Below are 24,196 nucleotides of genomic sequence, written 5' to 3'. Positions count from 1 at the left end.
GTGTTTGTGTGTGAGAGAGCATGTTGGGGAGGAGGGAGGATTGGATTAGAAGAAATGGGATTACTACTAAGAAGAGTACTAAGAGTAAATCCCATGAGGGATAACGGTGAACATACTCTAGTAGAATAAAGTTGGTTATGAGACTAAATACTTCCGGAAGTGCTATAGATATATATTTATATTTGGACTAGTATTACTTCTTGAATCATACACACCTTCGGGTATCTTCCTCATCCCTCCATTACGTCATTCTGGATGTTCCGTTTTTTTCCATTTCTTTACTTCCTGTTTCTACCTCTCCTCTCTCCATCAAAATTTAAATATAACGCAGAAGAAGAATACGTCGGCATGAAGTCGAGCTGAAGCGATTAGTTGATGGACAGATTATTAATCGGCAACTGTTTTCATAATCAACTGATTGTTTGAGTCATTTTTTAAGAAAATATGCCAAACATTTCCAGCTTCTTCAATGACGATCGGCTCCTTTTCTTTGACTTATATGATGTTAACTACATATTGTTTGGTTTTGGACTGCTATAAGAAATTGTTCATTGTTGTGATCTGCATTTTTACTATTTCCCAACATATTATTGCCAAAACAACTTATTGATAATTGAAAATATAAAAATGTATCTCCAAAGAAATTATCAATGTGGATAGTTACTAGTTGAAGCCCTAGTATGACGGAGCTGCTGATACCAACAGTGACGACACACAACAACTTAACTTGACCTAAATGTATTTTGGAGGTGTGACTGGGTGAATCTTGCCTGAAGTAACTTGTTTTCACGCCCATGTTGATCTATGATTCATCCTGGAAGTCCAGCTTTTGAGAGATCTGCAACAAAACATCAAGAGAGACACGATTACGATCATGCCTGGCGGTTATTAGTATGAACACTAGGTGGCAGCATAGCTTCACAGGCAGAGAGAGAGATAACATAATCCACCCATGAAGAAGCAACACAAGCACAAGATAACAGCCACATGCACGGCACTGACAGCAGCAGATAAGGTGCCCCCAGATGCACCATTCATACTTCTGGATTCCTGACAATAGAGTCAGAAATCATTCTGCTCCATGTTGTATTTAACTTTCAGATCTTGAATGAAGACAGACAAGCGAGGGAGACTCTGTTCATCCATCATCAAAATACGTGATGAGAAAGAAAAGAGGGTGAAAAAAAGAAATGGAGGAATGACGAAAGTTCAACTATGTTCCTCCGGAAATTGCTGAAGAAACTCTATTCAACTCTTCAGCGTCACAGCCTGCGTATGTCTGTGTGTGTGTGTGTGTGTGTGTGTGTGTGGGGGGGGGGGGGGGGGGGGGGGGGGGTAAAGCATGTGCACGTGCACCTTTTGTGTGAGAGGCTGACTTGGCTGCCACGGTAACCTGCATCATCGTATCCATAGTGATGAGAGCAGGGGAGTGGGAGGGGGGATGGAGAGCAAGGTGGGCGTCATAACTATTCATCCCCTGAGTGAGTGAGTGTGTGTGTGTGTGTGTGTGTGTGTGTGTGTGTGTGTGTGTGTAGTGGTACATTGTATTACTGTGAAGCTCACAGAAAACAGGTTTCTCTTTTATATCTCTAGATGTTTCCTCTGACTCAAAAAATAGCAACAATATAAATTGCATGTGTGATTCATTTCATTTTGACTACATGCTGAATATGAAGCGGCAGTGAGCGGGTGATTTGCGTAGTTCAGCTTAAAGAGCGGAAGCTGGTGGAAACAGCTAGCCTGTCTGTGTCCAACAATAACACAATCCACACACCAGCATCTCTAAAGCTCACTCATTTACACAACATGTCTTGTTTGTTTGATCCGTTTGGTAAGTATAAAAAGACAATCCACCATTTGTCTCAAGGACGTTCCTGGTCCCGGCTATGGAAGTCAGGCACATAACCCCTCCATAAAGTGTAAAGCTTTTAAAGGTGCTGGTAGGCAGATATTCTTACCTTTTATTTGGAGAGAACCAGGCTAGCTGTTTCCCTCTGATTCCAGTCTTTATGCTAAGCTAAGCTAATCAGCTGCTGGCTCCGGCTTATTTACCGTAAAGACATGAGAGTGGTATCGATCTTTTCGTGCAACACTCTGCAAGAAAGCGAATAAGCATATTTCCCAAAATGTTGAAGTATTTCTTTAACATTCTAAGGTAATGAAAACACATTATTTTTCAGGTGACTAAACACTAAAGAAAACATACTCCTTAATGTTATATTCCATTGTTGCCAACAGATCCCACTAAATGCTGCACACTGTTCCTTTAAGTACTGTACATGTGAACCTAAGTATCAGAATTATGAGTCAACATTTGTCTTTGGTGACATTCATCGAAACTTGACAATTTAACACATTTTTCACCTAAATCCTTTTTTTCAGCCCAACACAGCAGAAGCTCAGCAGTGGTGGAATAACAAGAACAGTGGAACTTTTGAAGTTTAAAAGCATTGAAGATGGATTTCAAGGCACTTATGAATTATTAAGCCCATACTAAACCTCAAACGACAAACAGGAGGTTTTTTCTTCTTCAAGAAGCACAGTGAACTATAATTCTGGTATCCTGTCATAACAAAAAACTATAACAAAACTACATTGCAGTACATTTAGATATCAGGATGAAGCATGTTAGCAGATGACACGAGTGTGATAAATGGGGCTGACAGACGATTCAACAGAGTGCTTCTGTATCTACAAGGAGTGTTTACACCACACGAGTGGCTTTAAACAATCTGTGTCCTATCCACAGCAGCAGAGAACTGAACGCGCTGTTTCTCCGCTGTTCTCCTGATCTGTTTTTAAATTCCATGAGAATTCATTGACCTACATGTCAACATGTGTTTTGTAGGAGCAGAGAGGCTGTAGCATGACAAGCGGGAAAAAGACAGAAAGAAAGAAAGGGGATGCTTTAACTACTTTCTGATGTTGTAGAACAAAAGATGAACCCATACCGCCCTTAACCCTTCGTCCACATGTCCCGCCTTCTCCCAGCCAATTACCCAATCACTGAGCATGAAATGACCCTTGCGTGTCTCCTTTTGGCTTCCATCAAGCCCCCAATCTGTCAATCATACTTTGATCCATTGAGATATTATTTTTTTAAATGATGAAAATGTTCAAACGGACCACTTCTCTGCTGTCCACCACACACTTTTCCACTCTACTTCCTCCCCTTGCCTCCTCATGTCCTCCTCCTCCTCCCCCATTTCCTCTTTCCCAAAGTCCTTTCCCTGTCAGTTACATTTTCCCTTTAACTATTTAGACTCCTGTCCACAGCTGCTTACAATGAGTATAACCCAAAAAGTCAACACATTTTCTAAATCCCATAATCCCAAGTGGGCTTGTAAACGAGAAATGCAACAGTCAACTATGTAAGGCTTTGTTTTTCCCTCTCCTCTTTCTCCCACACTCTCTCCACGTCTCCCTCCTGTTCGGTTTCTCTCTGCAGCGTGTTTTCATTTCGATCTATTATGGAATGTAAATACAGCAACTGACTGACTGCTGCAGCAGGGATACGGCAGTTTTATGAGTGTTACAGACGGTTAATGTAATCTTACAGGCTCCAGGAGTCTCCACAAGAGCAAAAGAAGTGGGGATGCTTGAGGATCCCTAAGGGTTACTGTTAGTGTGTGTGCATGTGTGTGTGTGTGTGTGTGTGGTGCAGAGAGGGTGTTATAATTAGAGTTAAGGTTGGGGTTAGGGTCAAGCGTCGAGGACCATACAACGTCCCAGTGACTGTGTGTGAATGTGTCCCCGTATGTTCAGCTGTACCAATTTGCATTTCTCACCAGCCATCTGAACAAATAATGGTATTTCTGTGTGTGTGTGTGTGTGTGTGTGTGTGTGTGTGTGTCTCTCTCTCTCACACACACACACACACACACACACACACGCACACACACTTACTGTAAAGCTTATTGCTCAAAACGTCCGTCTTACATTCTCCCCACCTCGCCTCATGGTGTATTTTCATTGAATCAACTCCAGCATGTAAATACAGGAAATGACACGCATGCCAACATCTGCAACGTCTTTGTATGGCCTTGCTTTCTCTTGTGTTCAGGGGAGACAGAAACAGCTGAAAAGTTGAACAAAAACTCGGGGCTCTGTGTGTGTCGATCACCCCTAGCCTTTGTGCATTTCATGTACATCTCACGTGAACACGGAGGGAGTCACTCCTGTCAATATTGCCGCTGTCAGACGCTTCCAACACACTTTCACAAGTTGCATTTGTTTGCTGCAGGAATGTTGCGTTTCCTGAGCGTTGCACCCTGCTGCTTTCACATTTAAAATCACAAGCTGATTCATTTTCTCCTTGCTGTGCATCACCGAGGCTCCTCTCTCCGTCTTTCCTCAGAACAAGTCATCTCCTTATCGCCTGCGCCTTGCACATGCGAGAAAAAGCGTGGCACGGTTCCTTGTTTCCCTCCATAAACACGCACACACACACACACACGCCACACGCGCTTAAATCTTTCTAGCGCGCATGCAAACCAGTCACCCCCATCTCTCTCTCTCTCTCTCTCTCTCTCTCTCTCTCTCTCTCTCTCTCTCTCACACACACACATACGCGCGTGCACACACACACACACACACACACACACACACACACACAAACACACAAACAGCGCCTCAGTGAAAGCCCCTCACATTCCCACAAGCGCGTTGGAGGAATTGGATGGAGCTACCGCGTCTCTCTCTCCGGGGCGTAAAAACACGCATAACTCGCCGGTTTACTCTGCTCAACGTTCTCCCTTGAAACGCAACAACTCGCTGCAAAGGTTTTCTTAAAAAAAAGAAAGAGTTGCATCCTTTCTTTTCTCTTCTTTGACGTGAAATCAAGTTTCTGGACGCGAATATCGGGAGAGAGTTTTACGCGTTCCAGTGAAGGCAGCCAGGAGGGGACTTCACAGCAGCGGCTTTTGTAGTCTTTTCCACCACTGAGACGAGGGGTATTGTTTTACCGCAGGGGAATTACCTTTTCTTTTTTTTCCTCGTCCGGAGCGTTAACGACTTTAAATAGGCGGAGTGTTTTTAAGGAATTTCCTCGAGTCGTAAAAAGGAGAGCCCTCATTGTCCCGAGCGCACGTTCTCTCCAGATGGCGGAAAACGTGCTCCGCGCGACATAAAGTCAACAACACGGACACTTTGAAAGCGCGCAAACCACAATCGGACTGTGCCAAACCCTGCACGGGAGCTGAACCGCCTCCTGCTATCGGAATTTTCTCCGGCATGGCGTTCCAGAGGAAGTAGCCTTCAAAGTGGAAGATGGCTTTTTACTTCCCCCCAGGTTACAGCCTAATCCCCCTCCATGCCTAGAGGCACAGTGGCAGTGACACACTCGGCTCTTTGCAAAGGTAAGAACTGACCAGTGTTTCTCCAACTCTTAAACAATCCAAGTTGGCAGCTCTACTGTCTTATCTTTTTTTTTAATTTACATCCATATTTAATGAGGCTGCGTTTAATATTTGATGAACAAGGAAGTTTAGCATGAGCTCCAGGCACTCTGATAATCTATTAGCGGCCTTCTTTCCACAATTGATTGTGTTTTAAGCTTTAATGTGATCTAAATTACTCGAGCATTATGTATGATCATGTGTGTTTGTGTATTTATTGATTGATGTATTGGGCCAGGGTTGATTTAAACACTCTTCTCTTTATTGCAATTAACTTCTTAGTTGCCCACCAAGGCATGATGTCAATTTTAATACCTTCAAAGCTGGGTCAAAGGTCATCATTAAAGAGCTGATGGTCACTTTCATTGTACCTCAAGTCATTACACAACATATATCTTGACCAGATCTTGGCATGTTCAAAAATATCTAGAATCTCCTTCTACAGAACAACGTTGCTGCTCATTTCAGCCTCTGATTCCTGTATGTTTTGTGTCTGTTGTTGTGTTTCTGGATGCTTTAAATTGTTATATTATCTGTCGCTGTTTGTACTCGTACAACTTTTTACCTGCTGCCCATCTTGACCTGGACTTCCTGGCCAAAGAGATAATGTATCTCAATGGCACCTCTCTGGTTAAATACAGCATATTTAATGTAAATGACCCTTCACACATGTTTTAAGATGAAATACTCTGGTTGGAAAGATGCTTTGTCAAAATTCGTGAAATTTCATCGACTCCCTTTCACTCATTGAAAAATGCAGAAACTGACGGGGCACAAGATGTCTCTTACTTTACTGTGAAGTCCAATATTTTGCAATGGAGGCTTCCATATGTGATGTCACAAAATCCTATTCGTACACTCCAACATGATGAATGTGAAAAAACAGCCTTTTAGTGTCACACAAATGAAGTAACAAATAAGCAAACCCCATCTTTGAGTGGAGGGAGGCTTAAACAACAGAGGCTCTGGTGCTGGTTGTATTTGTCTTTAGTGTGATTACAGTGTTGGTGAATTAGGAGCAACTGTCTCCTTGGGAGCTGTTTGAAGAACGAGGGTGACTCACTGAGCCAAATGGCTCTTAGTGAGACGTCCTTCTCCGCCAAACACTTTTATGCAGAAATGCATCTGAGTTTAATTTGAGAATCATTAAGAAGTCAGGCGACATATCAGCTCATTCTCCTTCACACATATCCAGTAACTGGATAATCCCGTTTAACCCGAGGGCTTTCTCGCTCCAAAGACTCCCAAAATGTAAAAGCTCACAAACCATCACCTGATAATAAATATCATCCTAGAAACCACCATCTGAGGAAAATATGCAGGTTTATCTGCTCAAAAAATTCAGCAAATTGCATGTGGCCTGTACTGCAACTTTCAAATCACAGGAGGCTCTATATTTAAGTATTTAATTATTGTCAAAATACCAGTTTAAATCAGATATTGGGGATGTCCTGGCCAACACATCATATTCTACAGAATTAAGAAAACATTGTTTGGTACAAATCCTCACTAAAATCACACCATAATCAAACCTGACGGACCCTTATCCAGGGTCCAACCCTGTGGCGCAATTACAACAATCATGATGATGTTAATAGAAGAGATGCATGTTGTACTGTTTTGAAAACATGGAGTCTTCAGCTTTCAGAATCTGTAAACCAATTGTAGGTTGTCCAAACCACGTCTTATCACAAAGTATTTAAGCAATTCATAAATATATAAACAAGTTGTGTTCAAAGTGATTTTCTTGCCACTGTACAATATCATAGCTGGGAAGTAGAAATTCAGACCTTTCTAATGCATCTGAATGCACTTTGCATCAAAACACAGAGCGGTGACAGCGCTGTCAACAGGGGGAACAAAGCAGTCAAACTACCCATTTTATCTTCATACTGACATTAATCTATGTTCTTGTTCATCTAATTAATACTAATTACAAGTCAACAATCAAGTTGTAAATATGACTGTGAAGGCTGGGACTTTTCTAATGCCTGAAAAAAGCAGATACATAAGGCTCCCTAATAATCAAAGTCCATGTGAACACAACGTAATCAACCAGAGTGACTGAAAACGCCCGTGTGTCTGTGCAGATTAGGGTTCAATTTGGGGTTTAAAGGCGCAGTGTGTAGGATTTGGCAGCATCTAGTGGTGAGGTTGCAGATTGCAACCAACTGAAACTTCTCCCGCATTTCAAGCGTGTAGGAGAGATACGGTGGCCCACGCAAAAAAACGTGAAAAAGCGAATGGCCCTTTCTAGAGCCAGTGTTTGGTTTTGTCCGTTCTGGGCTACTGTAGAAACATGGCGGCCGACTCTGTGAAGAGGGAAGGAGGATAAAAATGATATTTTTTCCTTTATTTTGTCCACATTTACTCTGGAATGGTAATATAAATAGGTTTACTTACAATAGATTCATATTCCTTGGCATCTTACCTTTCAAAGGAGAGCAGAAACATGCATATGAGCCTTATGTTGAGGAGCGATTCCTGATTCATTTTCATTGTTTCAAGTTAATTTGTGCATTAATGAGAATAAAAATAATGATGTAAAAAATGACCATTTCCCCTAATATCACAAATCATATCGAGATTGCCTTATCAGTCAAAAATAATTGCAATTAAATATATATTAAAAAATAGTTCAGCCCTAATTCCTGTCTCCGCTGAGAATGTTCTCAAGGACAAATTGAATAAGAACTGTTTATGGAAAACTAAATGTTAATGGAGGCATAGAGGAATTAAATTATTTCTTAAGCTGTGGGCCTCTAGAATCCAAACAATGACCCCACAAAGGTCCCAGGACTCCAGCTTTCGCTCCACTGCTGCAGGGCAGTTGGGGAAGGTTCGTGCCTCAGGATGAGTGTGGGTGACTGACTGATAATCGGTACTGTGAGGGAGACGGGGTGAGTCATTTTGTAGAATCAACAGGGGATCACGCCAGTAAACACACACACACACACACACACACACACACACACACACACACACACACACACGCCTACACACACACACGCCTACATACACACACACGCCTGGCATGAGCATCTGATGATTCAATTCAAATCTTAATTCAATTGAGTAGAGCTGAATTCATCACAGGAGGCAATGGCACGGAACTGATTCAGTGTGAAGGATGCAAGACTAATACAAAAAAAACAAAAAAACAGTATGTATCATCAAAATAAGGAGGAAATAAAAAATACAAACAAGACGGTGAAGAGGGTGCAGGATTTGACACTCGAGTGCTTGCATCAGAAAATGTGCTGCCGAAAGGTCAGCAGGAAAACACAAAGTGACATATTCTCCAGACAGATGACTCACCATTGAGTCTGTAGGAGTAAAGCGATGCACAAACACGCGCTCGCTCTCTGTTTATCTTCTGCTCGTTCTCGTTCCTCTGATACACATTCCTCCTTCACCTCTCTCCCGCTCAGTGAGACGGATGGATGTGAAACACTTTTTTCACGAAGCGGCGGTGTGCTTCTTTAAAGAACTACAAGAAGGACTTCAGTCAGGTTACTCCACCGGGCTCCCCCTGAGGTCTTTACTCGATTACTCAGCCAGACGCAAACATACAGGCAACTCTATTTGACTTCAGTCGATTCTGTGACTCAAATCTAATCGGTGTCGCGATGGAAAACAAGACGATTAACATTGTGAACCAACTCGGTGCTGGAAAATGTGATAGCTGCATGCATTTTTCCTCATGCTTTATCACAAAAGCCCCTAAACAGGTGTTTTCACTTTTGCCTGATTAGCCCTCCTCTCAGGACAGTGTGTGTGTGTGTGTGTGTGTGTGTGTGTGTGTGTGTGTGTGTGTGTGTGTGTGTGTGTGTGTGTACTCATGCTATGTTGCACTCGTTACGTTGTTGTATGGTGACATCATATAACTCATAACTCCCAGCATAGTTTCACAGACATTCAGCTTTAGAAGAGAGCTAAGGGCATGTTCATCTAATTACCAATTTCTACTTTGTCAATCGTGTCAAAGTTGTGATAACGACTCGGAGAGTTGGGATTTTTCGGATGCCAGAAAAAGCAGATAAATATCAGACAAAGCGTGTTTTATCTGCAATGCTACCTTTAGTTCATTGTAGTTAGCAGGGATTTTCAGTTGGCAACAACATGAAGTCAAGAGAGTTTCGCATTTCTTTCAAATAAACTTTGAAAACTAAATAAAGAAACAAATTAACCAACAACTGGGTGTCTCTGAAATAATATAAGAAGTTATGGACAGCTGATGAAAATGATCTACTACATAGAGATGAACGGGCAGATCCCTGGGTTGAATTCAAGATGGTGGTTTCCAGTTGTGTTCCAGGTGTGGCGCTGCTCAGGGTTCATGTCTTTGTCTTTCTGGAAAAGCAAACAGAGAATTACACTTCAGGGATCCACAGTAAATTTGTGTAAAAAAAACAAACACCTAACCAAAACAGATCTGCTCGTGCTGTGTGGTAATCCATTTCACAGCTTCGTATCACGCGTCATCTCGTCTCTCTGTGATGTCTTTCCTGTCACATCCTGGAGGATGTGACAGCAGGAAATCTCATTGTGAAGGATCACAGTGGTCTTTCATGTGGCAGCCAATTAAAAGTAGAACTCATGTTTACCTGAGGTATGTGGTCACCAGTTTACCACCTTTTTAGTTTACTTTCAGTTCATATTGATTTCACAGCAGTATGCCAACATTCTAAGATTATCTCTTACAGAAAACAGCTTATTTTTGTTGTTAAAGTTGATTTATCATTGTCTAGTAATGTAATTGCAGATCAGTTTTGAACGTTAGTGTGTTTATGGAAGCTGTGAAAACATATTTCGTTCAACACTGCGGCCAAAAATATCACAAGTGTGAGCTATTATGTCTGAAAGATAAAAAAAACCTGCGAGGCACAAAAAGCAAACATGAACACTGGAAAAAGGGATCACGTGAACTTCTTCCATTAAAGGTTGAGGGTTTTGGAAGGCACAAGCTAAGAGGCTTTTTATTTTAATGGCATTTCTGCCCGGCACCCATTTGGTAAAGTGATTATCTACAATTATTTAGAACATTAAGGATGCACAATTTGTCGTTAATGGGCTGAAACATGCAAAATAGTATAATCCTCTGTCATTAGACAGATCCACTATCCTATCCTTTATCATACTATAATAGACTATCAATTAGTAGATTATACTATACCTTACTATAAGTATACTATACTATATATTATGTTTTACTATATTACACTATATTGTTTTGCTATATTGTAGTATAGTAGTTTACACTATATATTATATAAAACTATACCATACTGGACCATATATTGTACTATACCGTATTATACTGTATACTACAATGCTATACTTCACACAGTATTATGCTATACTATGCTACACTACAACTTATTCGACCTAACATGAAGCTGTCCAGCTGAATAAGTTGGGTGGGTTTTGAGATTTTATTTAAATAACAAGAAAGTAACACATGTCAAATACATAACACTGAATTAATTCTTATTAAAAAATCAGTTCATGAAGAAGCTCTGTAACTGAACTGTGCTTGACTAATCACGGTGCTTGACAGTGGTGTAGGTGAACATGCAAATGAAGTACTTAAGTTTGACCCGGTTAATAATATGCTTGCTGGTATCTTACTATTTCAGGATTTGAAGAACAGGTTGTACAAAGATCAGAAGTTGTTCACTGCGTTTTAGCCCTCACGTGTGCAGGTGATTTCCATCATTCTTTGAAAGAAAACAGAACGTAAATTACCGTTGTATATTCTGAACATTTGCCAAAACTCAATTTTAGCCACGATACGTAAGAAAAACATCACTTAATAGTGTCTGAATACCAGCTCTATGATATTGTGACAGGTGACCTTAAACTGCACAGCAGGGTTTCTGTCTCTCCATTTTAAGTGGAAAGGAAGAGCCACTGGCACAATGTTTTTTTTTTTTACATTTAATAGAGCAATATGGCCTCAGTTCACCTTACCAGAGCAGGTCATGACACAAACAATTACAAACACATTGTAACTATGATGGGAGACATAATGGGTAATAATTCTCCATCTGTGTCCATATTACATGCCTTAGATGACGTGTTAGCATGCAGTTCACTCACTGAGTCATTTGAGACAAACTTCTCTCAGCGTGCTTCTGGAGTCAAAAAGCGTCTCTGGAGTTTGTTACGCGTGGATCAAAGCACCTCCCCCGCTCTCTCTCGCCCAGTACTCCCCCTCTGGTTGTCTTCTTCTGGTCCTGGTTTCTCGCATCTTCTGCTATTTTTTTTTTATTTTTGTTTACCTGTCCTGTTCTCTTTCCTCTTCCACACTCTCCATATCTCCAAGGGCAGACTTTACCAGTAGACCGGGTAGACAACCTGGTCCTGGGGCACCCAACTACAAGATCTCCAACTCATGACTTACAAAAGGCCCCAAAGCATTTCAAAATAAGAGAGGGAAACATTGTTGTACTGCATTTATCTGACAGAGAAATGTGACTGGTAAGGTTGCAGATTCAGATTTGTTTTTAACAGATTTATTTGTAATACTTTAGTCAGCTGTTAGTTAGTTACAGTTAGCGGAGGCATTTCCCAGATAAGCAGAGCAGTTGCGTCCTTTGATATAACCACTGCAGCACTAAAGTAAAGTAAAGTTGTTAGTGTTTTAAAGCGGGGAAATTCACTCCCAGTAGTAATGTTAGTAATGGCTGCAACATCGGTGAAAGGCACTTAGAAGAGATATTCATTTCCAAAAAGGCATATTAATCATTTTCTTTGACAAAACTGCCGTGCTTATAATGTAGAGCTTGGGTTTAATGAGAGGAGGTATTTTGCTGGTAAAGTTCTAAATAAGTTAGTTCGGCAAAAACCCAGTTTGAGTTGAAATGGCAGAGCGGTGCCGCTCCTGCAGGCTATCTGCTTGCGTTCGTTGACTCCAGGGAAGTGAGGGTTGTAACGTTATCCAGAATTCATGTCGCGTTAGCCGGCTATATCCATCATCAAGCAGCAAAAATAACCGTCTCCCTCTCACCGCCTCCTCTTCTCATTTCATCCCCCCCCCCCCCCCTGCTTCCTACTCCAGCATCCTTTACGGTCTCCTCCTTTCCTCCCCCTCTCAATCATGCATCTTTGAGATTGATGGAGAGGTGGAGTCAAATCATTCTAAACCCTAAGCTGTGACATAGAGGCTCGTTTTTTTTTTTTTTGCACAAAATAAAAAATCAAAGGATGCACTGTTATTAAGACATACCTGTCATTCCTGCACAGCTGGTAGTTGCTATAGAAACGTGTCACCTAGCAGCAGCACATGTAGTTGCTATAGGGACAATGCATCACGTGACGTCTCCTATAGATGATATCACAGATGAAGTGTTAGAATGTAGGGGGGGGGGATCTCTGCTCTGTAAGACATGTTTTAAAAACGGAACTCGTGTTAAGATTGTCTGTAGATGTTCAGATATAGCAGAATAAATCTCCTCCATGAGGGGTGAGGTGTGGCAAATTATTATTATTTATTTATGCACACATAAACAGCAGGAGCAATTTAGTCATCACAGGAAGGCTAATTCATGATTAAATATGCACTAATTTAGGAAACTGCTTATTAGTGAGGTGGAAAATGGAGCGGTGGATTTCGCATTATTTATAAGTTGTATGTGATAGAAGGTGGAGACATTAATATTCATACAGTGTGTATATGATCACCATGTGATTAATTCACCCAAACCAAAATGCGATGTCGTTGCAGAAAATAGAGCAAATTGCTCTCACCCAAACATAACTCACTAAAGGCTTTCTTTATAGATATTCTGCAGGTTGGCACTGGCGGGGTGTCAGGTGTTGCACACGGTTAGTGAATATCAGCTTCATGTGGTCGCTGCACAGGTCCAACACGTTCTCCAGAAAGCCTTGTTGTGTTGAAGCCCGAGTGGTTTCTCATTAGGCTGATGGTTTGTTGGTCACGGCAGCGTTGTTCTTCTCCGTGCTCTGCTTGTTTCTCACTCCTGCCTTGTTAAAACTGCAGACGCACTTGGCTTGTTTTCAGCTTCTGTCCCAGCACCACTGGCAGGAAAAGCACTCTCCTTCACCGTCAGGCCTTTCTATCCCCAACTCCTCTGGCTCAAAATAGTTTTTGAATCATTGTTTTTTTTTTTTTTTTTTTACTGTTCAGCTTTTTGTACAGGCTTTCATTTTCCGGTCATGACTCTGTGTTGTACCCACCCCGTTGCACTGATGGAGATAAGTGCTTCTACATCCCTCTCCTTTACATCTTCTCTTGCCTTCTCTGCCTCCTTTCCTCCATCCATTCCCTGTACTCCCATCCATCCTTTTCTCATATTTCAGTAAACTGAGGAAATCTCTCCCCCTGCTCTTGAGACATTGTGTGGGTTCCTATTTGACGCACACCAAGGAGCGAAAGGAGAGATCCAAGCAGAGAGAGAGAGGGAGAGAGAGAGGGAGAGAGAGAGGGAGAGAGAGGGAGAGAGAGAGGGAGTGAGTGAGAGGGAGCGCAGAAAAACCCGAGAAGCGAGGCTGGTTGTGTTTGTCCTTGTGTGATTCACCATCTGTGGTAGAGCACTAGTAGTACCAATACGATGATTGACATGAAAAATACATTAAGATGTGAGAAGGAGAAATGAGGGTAGGAGGAGAGAACGTCTGGTTTCGTGTGCGATTCACAGTCACTTTGAATACTAAAAGCTTTGTCTGATTCTGAATCTTAAAGCAGATTTTGTTCACTTTAAGATTTGTCGAAGAAAAAGAAAAGAAGGGAGAGAGAAAGATGAAAGTGACCGAATTAAAGAAATGTCAGATTAAAAATAGATCTGTGGAGGAGAAAGACAAACAGAGAGAGCGAGAGACCAGATGAGAAAGTCAGCTGGGGTGGAATAAAAGGGGGTAAAGGAGGGAAACAATTATTCAGGGTCACAACCAGAATGCATTAGCACAGAGACTGAGTGTAAGAATAGAAGAGAGAGAGAGAGAGAGAGAGAGAGAGAGAGAGAGAGAGAGAGAGAGAGAGAGATATTTACAGATCTGTTCCTGGAGGAAGAAAGAGAGACAGTGAGACATGTGGAAGCAAGGAGGGAGAGAGGAATTAACAAATAGACAGACGCAGGTCATGAGTGTGTTCTTGTTCCCAGGCTAAATCTGTTGAATCCTCTTATTATTCACAGACATACACACAAACGTGCACACGGCACAGAAAACTGGTGACCAAATAAATACCTCACAACCACTTTGCTACTTTAAAACACACAATATGAAAGTCTCTGCCGCTAGGGGTTTCTCAATCAAAATACAGAGGGTTTTTTTTTTGACGCAGCATGGGATCATGGGAGATGCTGTTTTCACCACCTTTGCCTTCTTTGTCGTCAGCTTCTCCCCGATAGAATATCTTTAGTGTTCATTGTTGAGAAAGGTTTATTTACGGGGAGCCGAATTATCCACAGAGATCTCCGAATCTCCCCGAAAAACAAACGGACCCAGTGATTAAAACTGGTAAAAACTCTGAATAAAGCAGTTTCACGTGATGTTGTTCGGCGGACACCGCTGACGTTTGTTCAGCTCGTTTCTCCGATTACTTAAGATCAAGACGATGACCGACTAAACCCTTCATACGGTTAAAAAAACATAGATCAAACCATTAATACAGCAATAAACACCTATTTGCAATGCAAAGGTATAGTGGATTAATGTCTAGATGAGAACAACCATATTCATTCTAGGCACAAGAGCTCCTTCTCACCATCAGGTTTTCTTTCCATCTGAAGAGTCGTTTTGGGCAAAACTATTGAATCACAAGGAGATAAATCAAATACCGACTGACAAAGGATTTGCAAACCGCGGGTCTAAATCGGAAAAAAATGACACGCCACAAGCAATTGGCCCCAATACTATTTATGCCTGGAGAGTGCTAGAGGTGGCCGCACCAGATGGCTCAGAACGCACAGACGCACAGTCGCAGCACTATAAATCAGACGTCAGTATGTTAACTGTGATTGATGAATGATGTAAAAAGGTTTAACATTTTCACACCAGTACAATTCCATGTGAGGGCGGTGCTAAAGCAGAGGCGTTAATTATAAACAAACGATACTACGGATGTCCAGTCGCAGGTGACTCGACCGAACGCCGCCTGGCATCTCAACTGCTGGGCATCACTGTGGTGACATGTCGTTTCATGTTTTCCCTCAAATTGTTTAAGTTCTTAAGCAGAAGTATCAACCATAGACTGTATATAAGAAGTGGGCGTAGTCATCGTGACATCACAGTCCACAAACCAATGGGTCTCGGCCTTTTTGCATCCGATGAACTTAAGTTAGCATATTTGGAATGCGGAGGAGCGACGTAGTGACGACAGCGACCTGTCAAACAACCTGCAGAGGCTCTGAAGAGGAATATGTGAAATTGCCATCCACCTTGGTTATTCCACATCCAATAATAGTCCGTTTAATCCTCTTACTGCTAAACGGGACAATGCTAATGTTCATGTGAGCCCAGATTAACAGGCATTTAAAAACAAATGAAGGCCGCTGGAATGAGCTTGTGTTTGTTTTAAACCCTCTTTCCTTTAAAAAACTATTAATAGACATCTGAGCAGCTGGTGAGCGGAGAGACTATGATTCATATGAATATTATGTCATAATTGCAGCACTGTATTTCCAATTTTATAACTGCTACACCAACGTAAATAACGACAACAATGCCAACAAAAAAATGTAAATGAGGGATTTGAATTAAAATGAATAAAAAAACGATCCAAGATGTGTTTCTCTCTCCGTCTGTTTTCCTTCTATTATATATATATATATATATATATATATATATATATATATATATATATTATCATCTTGTTTCCTGAGTTTCTCTGTCAAACACAGGAGGAAAGCAGTAAGCAAACATTCTGCAGGGTTTAATGTGTGACTACGCACAGTATGCACACACATGCACACGCCTGTCCATGTTGTCCTGAGGGCCTGACAGCCAACAACAGAAACATCACCTGTACACAAGAGGAGATTGTACTGGGTGTGTACATGTTTGTGTGCTTACATCTGTATCGCTGCTAAACTGTAAGCAGCATTTCTCGAAATGACTCTGAAAGTCTGACACACTTTTACAGGAAATCACCCGCGGCTTTTCAAAAGTCCCTGCCTGCACGTAAAGTGACACGCCTGCTCAGGTGTGAGAGATGCTGTACTCTGAATATTAAGTGTCTTATATTCAGAGCATCTGGGAGACTTTGGCTATGCTGAAATACAGATGTGCGTCCCTTGACCTGTTCTTAAATGTGGTTGCTGGTAATGCTGTTTTATTGTGTGAATGTATGTGGCTCTGTGCCTCTTATCAAATGGTTGTTTGCAGGTTGTTTTTTTCAGTTGCATCTTTTTGAGTGAGCGTATAATAAAAGATCAAAACACACTGGTCTGCAACAGCCATGCAACAGTGGTCGGCAGTGCAAACACACACACACACACACACACACACACACACACAGCAGATGCTGGGCATGCAGGACGTGCTCAACTCATTGCTAATTTGATTCTGTATCTGCAGGTTAAGTATGACTGCAGCAGCAGGTGTGCTGACAGGCTTGGCTAAGCTCAAACGCCAAGACTCCGCCCGCAATCCACACGGGCCCTCATCGACAGCGCCTGGCCAGGGAAACTCCGGCCAGGAAGCTGCTCCCAGGTAATTATCTTATTTTCATGAATTCAAAATTCAAACAAATCTCACCTGGACCTGCAATTGCAAATTAGCTCAACTCATTTTGGGTACTACTACCTACTAGCAGCAGTTTAATTGTGATTTATGAGCAACACTGATTTTACTGATGACTGTTCACAAAAATGTTGTGTGTGCCAGGTGTTACGGTCCATGCGAATGCTTTGCAATCTCTGAAAATGTTTTGCATGTTGGCTGTAACGATGTCACTAAACGTACGTCTCCATGTCTGTTTTCTTTCCATACTTTTCATTTAGAAAGCGGAAACGACGCACCGATGTTGTGGTAGTGCGCGGTAGGCTCCGCCTCTACTCCGCCTCCGGGTTTTTCCTCTTCCTGGGATTGGTCATCTTGGCCGTAGGGATAGGCATGGCGACGCTGGGTTACTGGCCGCACAGTGAAACCATGACCTCGGCCAGATCGCCGGCTGGAGGAGGATCTAAGACAGCAACCGCTGGAGGAGCTAAAACATCTGCCACAGGCGAAGGAAATGGAGCCGAGATGGCCGTCACGGACGAGGACGTGGCCAACTCCAGCACGAGTCATGATGTGCAAGGCAAGTGAACAAAGGAATGAAAATGTACTTTTTTTGGTTCTGTCAGTTTCTTTGGACTTCCTCTGAACGCATCTGTTCTTCTGCTCCGTGGTTCTTCATATTAAATGGCTCACAGCCTCCATGTGCTCTGCGCGTAGGTACGCCCTCCAGGCAGACCGGTGGCGCTCTGACGCGGTTCCTGGAGCAGCATCGTCACTCTGAGAGGATGAAGATGTTCGGGCCCTTCACCATGGGCATTGGCATTTTCATCTTCATCTGTGCTAATGCCATTCTTCATGAAAACAGAGACCGGGAAACTAAGGTAGGGCTGAAATCAAGAAATACATCAGTGTCTACCTGGCACCAGAGAAATGAAACACTAGAGTTGCCAGTGGACTTTGAGGGTCTACATGTTATTAGCCCAATAAGCTGTAACGAGAAATACAAACAGAACCGATATTGCCTTGCAAGGTCTGAAACACAGATTTGTGCAGAAAGCGGTTCTTCAAAAGGTTACGAAGGACAATTCTAAACAGGTTTTTCAATTCGAAAAACACAAAACCTCAGTCAATAGAAGATGTAGTTAATATTCCTCCACCAATTTTGAATTCTCATTTCAGTTCTTCCTCCACTCTCTACAAAATGAGGGGCATGCACAGTGCAGTTATCCATATTCATCCTCTCCACATAACTAACATGCAAATCATATTTCTGCCAACCTCGTTCCATCCCTATCCCTGCAGTTTTCCTCTGATCACATTTTCTCCGCTCTTATGCCCTCTCTCTCTCTCTCCCTTCCTTGATTTGATTCATCCTCTCCTCCTTCCTCACATCCTTTCCAGGTAATCCATGTGAAACGTGTATTCCAGGGTCACATCCAACAAACGCGTACAAATTTCAAACTATAGAATAATATGTTGAAATGGCAAATGAAACGTATTCTCAGGTAATCCAAACACTGCCATTACTGATCATATATTTCTCTTCTGCACTAGATTATCCACATGCGAGACATGTACTCCACCGTCATTGACATCCATCGGCTCAGGCAGAGAGAGCAGAAACAACACCAGCACCGCGACAGCGCCTATGCAAGAGAAGTTGGGGATCTTCGAGCCTTTGGGGCTGACAGCGCGGCCCGGTTGGCCAGCAACTCCCTGCTGGCGTTCTCCTCCCGGGCCGGCGGCGGCGTTGGAGGGGAAGGGTCTGCAGAAGAGGAGGAGGTGCTGTTAGGGGACGAGGAGTTTCGCAGACACGGCGGGCAGGCCAGGTTGGATTGTAGCTTCGCGGGGCTGCTGGCGCCGCTCTACAAGGATCACTCCTTCAGGCTGGCCCGCTCAGACTCGGTGCGCCACCAGTGGTCGGTGGACGGAGACGGGGAGAAGGGAGGACACCATGCACGCTCTATTGTCTCCTCCTCTATCTCTGCGTTCACTCTCCCCGTTATAAAACTCAACAACTGCGTTATCGATGAGCCGGAGATGGAGGCGATTACTGAGGAGGAGAGGGGAGGAGAGAGGAGAGACAGAGAGAGGTCACAGCCTCTGAGCTCCATGGAGTCTCTGGTGGTTCCCGTAGCATCCGTTGCCAAGGCCTCCAAACCGCCGGGCTTACACCGGAGCAACTCCGCCTCCTCTTCCTCCCACTGCTCCTCCGTCTCCTCTTACTCCCTCTCCCCTGCTCCCTCCTCTACCTCAGGCTGCTGGCTCTCCCCGGGAGCAGCAAGGAGCGACTTTGGCTCCAACTCCTCTCTGCACATGCTCGGCAGCCACTCCAAGTCTCTGGACCTGGAGCGCGGGCCGAGCATGCTCAGCGTGCACCCGGAGCAGCGGAAGCACCCCAGCTGGCCCCGCCTCGACCGTAGCAACAGCACCCGGAGTAACAGCGGCAATCGGGGCAGCAGCAAAGGCTACACGCGGCTGGAGGACAGGGAGGAGCAAGGGGAGCGGCTGTTGGACGCGTCGGCATCTGTGGCGGCAGCGAGACGCGAATACAGCAGGCGGGAGAAGCTGCTCATGATATCGAGGTCGCATAACAATCTGAGTTTTGAGCACGACGAGTTTAACAGCAGCACACTGAAGAGGGGCAGCTCTGAGACTCGATTCTGAACTTAAGGCGCAGCTCTGTCCTGTTCTGTAAATTGCTCTCCAGACTGTATGAGTGAACAGTGCGTTTGTGTGGAGGACACTGACGAGCGAGAAAACTCAAAACGTGCTTTCTTTTTTTTCGTCGAAGGTTCAGGCCTCATGCCAGCACAGAGCTGAATGCCGACTGTAGGTCCACTAATGCTGTATCTGACCCTGACCTGTGACCTTTTTGGAGGGAGCCACAAGGATCAATAAAAATAAATCACATTACAACACGAGTCTACTTTTAACAGGATCTCGAGTCTTTTGAAAAAAGTGTTACAAGGTTCCGTTCCAGCAGCTGCTGTTTGAAATCAAGGACACACTGGAAGCGCTTTGAGCAGGTTTCTTCCTCAGCGGGTGGCAGCGACACAAAAAGGCAAATTTTTTTTTTATAACGAGGTCCAGGCACAACCTGAGAAATGAACACGGCCAGTTGAATATCATAAAAGAAGAAGCTCTGAGACAGTAACAGTAATATGAATGATATTAGTCTGTATGGCACCTTTGAATTGCTTAATATGGTTGTATAGACGGACTGAAAATGATCATTTTCAAAACAGATATGAAAACTAAACTCATCCAAAACCAGCTTATATATCATTTTTGTAAACCTGTATGGCATACTGCAGCGACAAGGCTCTAAAGTCCAAAAGACACACAGTAGATATTAGTGGTAAAGTATTTGTTTTAAAGGCGGTTTATGTGTGTGTTTGCCAGTGTGTGTGTGTGTGTGTCTGATCGTAGCGGTTACTATAATGTCAGTACGCCACGGCACAGATATGAGTTAAATCCAGACGCTGCAGGCTGCAAAATACAATAACCATGTCCATGTTGCCCTGCAGTCTCAATATTGCTGCCCTTTCCCAAGAACTATAGTAAAAAGTTTCTTATGTCCGATACTGAAAACTAGAAGTAATAACAATGTTTATGGCTCTGCTACAGGCATCTCAAGTTAACTTCTTAGTAGGAAATGTCCTCAGGATGTGCAGTCTATTATTCATATGTTTATAATTTTTGTTGAGCTATTCACAAACATTTTCAGTATGAGAGAAAGTCATAATATTTGAATGTTTACAGACTTGAGTAGGACCAGAAGTAGGATCACTTAAGGCTGTAACTAGTGATGATCAGCGATTCATTTCAATCAATCAATGCTTTACGAAATCAAAAATAATGACAAATATTAATCGCATCTGAAGCATTTCTATCTGATGAATTACTTAAAAAATTGATTAAGAGAAGTGCCATTGATTCGTTTTCAGTCCATCAACAATTCCTTTGGCTCTGCACTATTTAAATTTAGTACAAAACAGAGTGATGTACCGCCGCTGCACTCGAGCCAGCAGTTAGTCACCATCTACACATTTATCTTGTGCTTATCTGTGGAAATCCAGTAAGCTGAAATAGTGAAGTCCAACTGAAAGTGAATTGCTTTTTTTTGTCTGCTACAGCTGAAATTAATAACGCTTTTCTTTTTGTCTGCTACAGCAGACATATCTGCTCTTGAACAACATCCCGCATTAGCTTTCCTGCTAAAGTCTAACTTAGCAAATTAAAAACACACGTCTTGTTGAGGAAAGGTGCTCTGCTAATATCAGCTTTGCAGGCTAGATTAGCTAGTTAGCTGCTCAGAACCACTAGAAACACGCTGTCTGCCTGTCATACAGTAGCTACAGCGCAAGTTAACTTTGTCTCTCGTTCCACGCGGTGTAACAACGGCTGTATTCAAAACCGCATACTTTACCTTGCAGTACATACTGATTTGGTCATAATGTAATATGCAGAATGCAAACAAAAGCAAAAGCTACAGTATGCCAAAAAATACCCGGATGTCATCCTACTTTGAAAAAAAAAAAAAATCCAGGATCCAGTCTACTGTGTCCCACAATGCAAAGCGCTGGGTTGATGCAGTCTATGGTCACAACGACAGTGCCCCAAAACGGCATGTTTCTAACAATTTTCATGTTATTTCATCTCTAAACTCACTTCAGAGCATTTTTGGGCAGAGACACAACATCACCCTTTAACATTAGTTTTAAACTGACTAATCTTCAATACTGTAGAGGTATAATTCCACTGTTTTGTTGCTGTGACCGAAAAAGTAATTTGTGCAAATTTTGTCGAGCAATGTTTCGTATTCACAGTCGATTCTCGTTTATGATCCTGTCTTATTTCACAATAAGCTGAATACATTGTTTAAGGGGTGGGGGAACTAAACCATGAAGTATCTTATAAAGTCAATGAATACCAGTCATAAACAAAAAAAAGGCTCAATAAGTTGAGTTTGATAATATTGTAATCGTGGTCTGAGTTTTTTTGCCCCAGTGCTTCTTTATGCAGTATGTACTGAATACTGCATAATGCTGACGAATGCAGTATGTACTGACTACTGCATACTACATTTATCATTAGTATGTAGATGGTTTTGAATACAGCCCGGGGCTCTGCCAGCTACTGTCAATCAAGCACAGACACCAACACACCTCCAGCCAGCTGAGACGAAAAGGAGCATATTTTTATATTTCCCCAAAGATCTTTTTCCTCCTTTAAATAACAAAAAACGATTAACAAAAAATATTTTAACTACAAAAACTTTAATTTAAAAAAAAAAAAAGGACTTTAAAATATGATACATGCTGTTTTCTGCTATAGTCCCCATTTGTCTTTGTAAATTATGTTACTTTTTATTTATTTCATTTTTTGGGACATTATTCACCATGTGATGACGATTGCCGCTTTGACTTTAAGGAATTCAGCTACTGAGCAACGTTCTAATAAACATATTTTTTGTTATTGACATGTTGACAAGATGTGTCTGAACATGTGGAGACTTTGCTGTCTTCGGCATATATGAGCTGATAGGATGCCTCCGTTTTGCTCGATATCTCTGCTTCGCCCCGCATCCCCTTAAAGAGAGTAATTTTAACACATTCATCGATGTAGTTAAAACGTCCTCAGAGCTGCCTTTAATCATGCAACACACCAACGATAAAACACCTCGTGTCTATGAAACAGAGCCTTTTTTTTTTTTTTTCAGGAGTGCAGGAGTCTTACCAGAGAGCTTCATTAACTGGTTCCCAGCAGATTATGCGTCAGTGTACAAATAAATTGTATTTTCACTGTAAGGTGTCCCGAGTGTGTTTAACCAACGCTGAGACCTACTCAAGGATTCACACATAGGAGCTCTTCTCAGGGGTCAACGGGAGGTAACGGCATCTCCTGGGTATATGCAAACACACACACACACACACACATATATACACACACACACATACGCATCAACTGTCTGACCTCACACCTAACACATTCCAAACACATGATTAATTCCTCTTTCTTTCTCCTTCTCTCTTCGTCCCCTGCATGCAAAACAATAACAAAAGGTCCGGATGAATCATCGTCAATTATCGTATGCTCCACAGCTGTGTGTGAACAACACACACACACACACACACTCACACTCACACTCACGCACGGACCAAAAATGTTATTAAAATGAGAGCATAAATACATATTCCTCCTCGAATGCAAATACAGACACACAAAAGCATAACCACTCGTACATACACACAGCCACTGCAGTCCAAAAAGGGCTGCTGACGCTGTCTCGCCCTCTGTGTATCTGAGGGCACAGATGGTAATCCTAACCCTTTCTGAAGGCAAGATGCATATTTAGGCAGTAGAGATGGATGATGTCGCTTCCAGTTAACATTAAGCGAGTAAACTAAAATTACCTCGTCCTGCTGAGGCCTTCCTTCGCCCTCTTTGTTTAGATTTTAATGTAGATATGAAATAAGGGGCGAAAGTCTTTTTGAGCCAATATTTTGGTGTTGTAATTTCAACGTTGGAGTATCTAACTGCCAGGAAACATCGGGCTAAAATATTGACTTTGAGTCTTTCTTGCAATCGAAGACCCTACAGACCTGACAGTTTTGTTCAAGAACAAGTCTTTTTCCCTGAATGTTGCATCATAATCATGGCACAAAAAGCACTACAGGACTTCCTGTAATTACATTTTGGTTGCTAATGCATCTCCCGTCAAGACAGATGGCTGAGTAATGGAAGCAATTGAATCAAATGTTCCCAATGATTTACTGTGCGCACGGAAATAAATCCAGAGAATCTGAAATGCAAGTGCCTCTTCTCCGTCATCCTCGGTGCTTCGACAGGTGGTGCGTCCGCATCTCGGTTTCCTCTTTCTAAAGGAACGCCGCAGAGCAGGGCACACGAACGAGCTCCGTCGCTCGACATCATCTGGGAACTTGTTTAATCGCGAGCCGATGTGTTACGGAGAGACAGCTCGCGCCTTCTCACCTCCTCGGCTGTGTCACACATTTCAGCTAGCTGAGGAACTGTGAGTCCGTTTTGGAGAGACTCGCAGTCCTGGGATATTCTGCAAAATGACATGATGTGCATGAGGCAACAACCTC

The 24,196-nt window shown here is 42.6% G+C and overlaps 1 protein-coding gene across 1 annotated transcript; it reads left to right on the top strand.

The window, feature by feature from the left end:
* Positions 1 to 4,587: 4,587 nt before the first annotated feature.
* Positions 4,588 to 22,894, top strand: tmem200a (transmembrane protein 200A). Its single transcript, XM_068708911.1, has 5 exons — positions 4,588 to 5,357; positions 16,938 to 17,072; positions 17,363 to 17,661; positions 17,799 to 17,962; positions 18,636 to 22,894. Exons 2-5 carry the CDS (start codon positions 16,945 to 16,947, stop codon positions 19,746 to 19,748), a joined length of 1,704 nt encoding a protein of 567 aa, XP_068565012.1. The 5' UTR covers positions 4,588 to 5,357; positions 16,938 to 16,944; the 3' UTR covers positions 19,749 to 22,894.
* The last annotated feature ends 1,302 nt before the right edge of the window (positions 22,895 to 24,196 follow it).

The sequence above is a fragment of the Cebidichthys violaceus genome, unplaced genomic scaffold (genome assembly GCF_023349555.1).
Source record: "Cebidichthys violaceus isolate CVI_PGR_0920_01 unplaced genomic scaffold, fCebVio1.0.p SCAF_14, whole genome shotgun sequence".
In the NCBI taxonomy this organism is placed as follows: Eukaryota; Metazoa; Chordata; class Actinopteri; order Perciformes; family Stichaeidae; genus Cebidichthys; species Cebidichthys violaceus.
The sequence above is the reverse complement of the archived record's forward strand: the minus strand, read 5'-3'. Positions and strand labels throughout refer to the sequence as shown.

Coding starts and splice junctions, on each gene's coding strand:
- tmem200a (XM_068708911.1), top strand. CDS start 16,945: ATGACTGCAGCAGCAGGTGTGCTGACAGGCTTGGCTAAGCTCAAACGC. Junction 17,073..17,362: donor GGCCAGGAAGCTGCTCCCAG/GTAATTATCTTA, acceptor CTTTTCATTTAG/AAAGCGGAAACGACGCACCG. Junction 17,963..18,635: donor ACAGAGACCGGGAAACTAAG/GTAGGGCTGAAA, acceptor CTTCTGCACTAG/ATTATCCACATGCGAGACAT.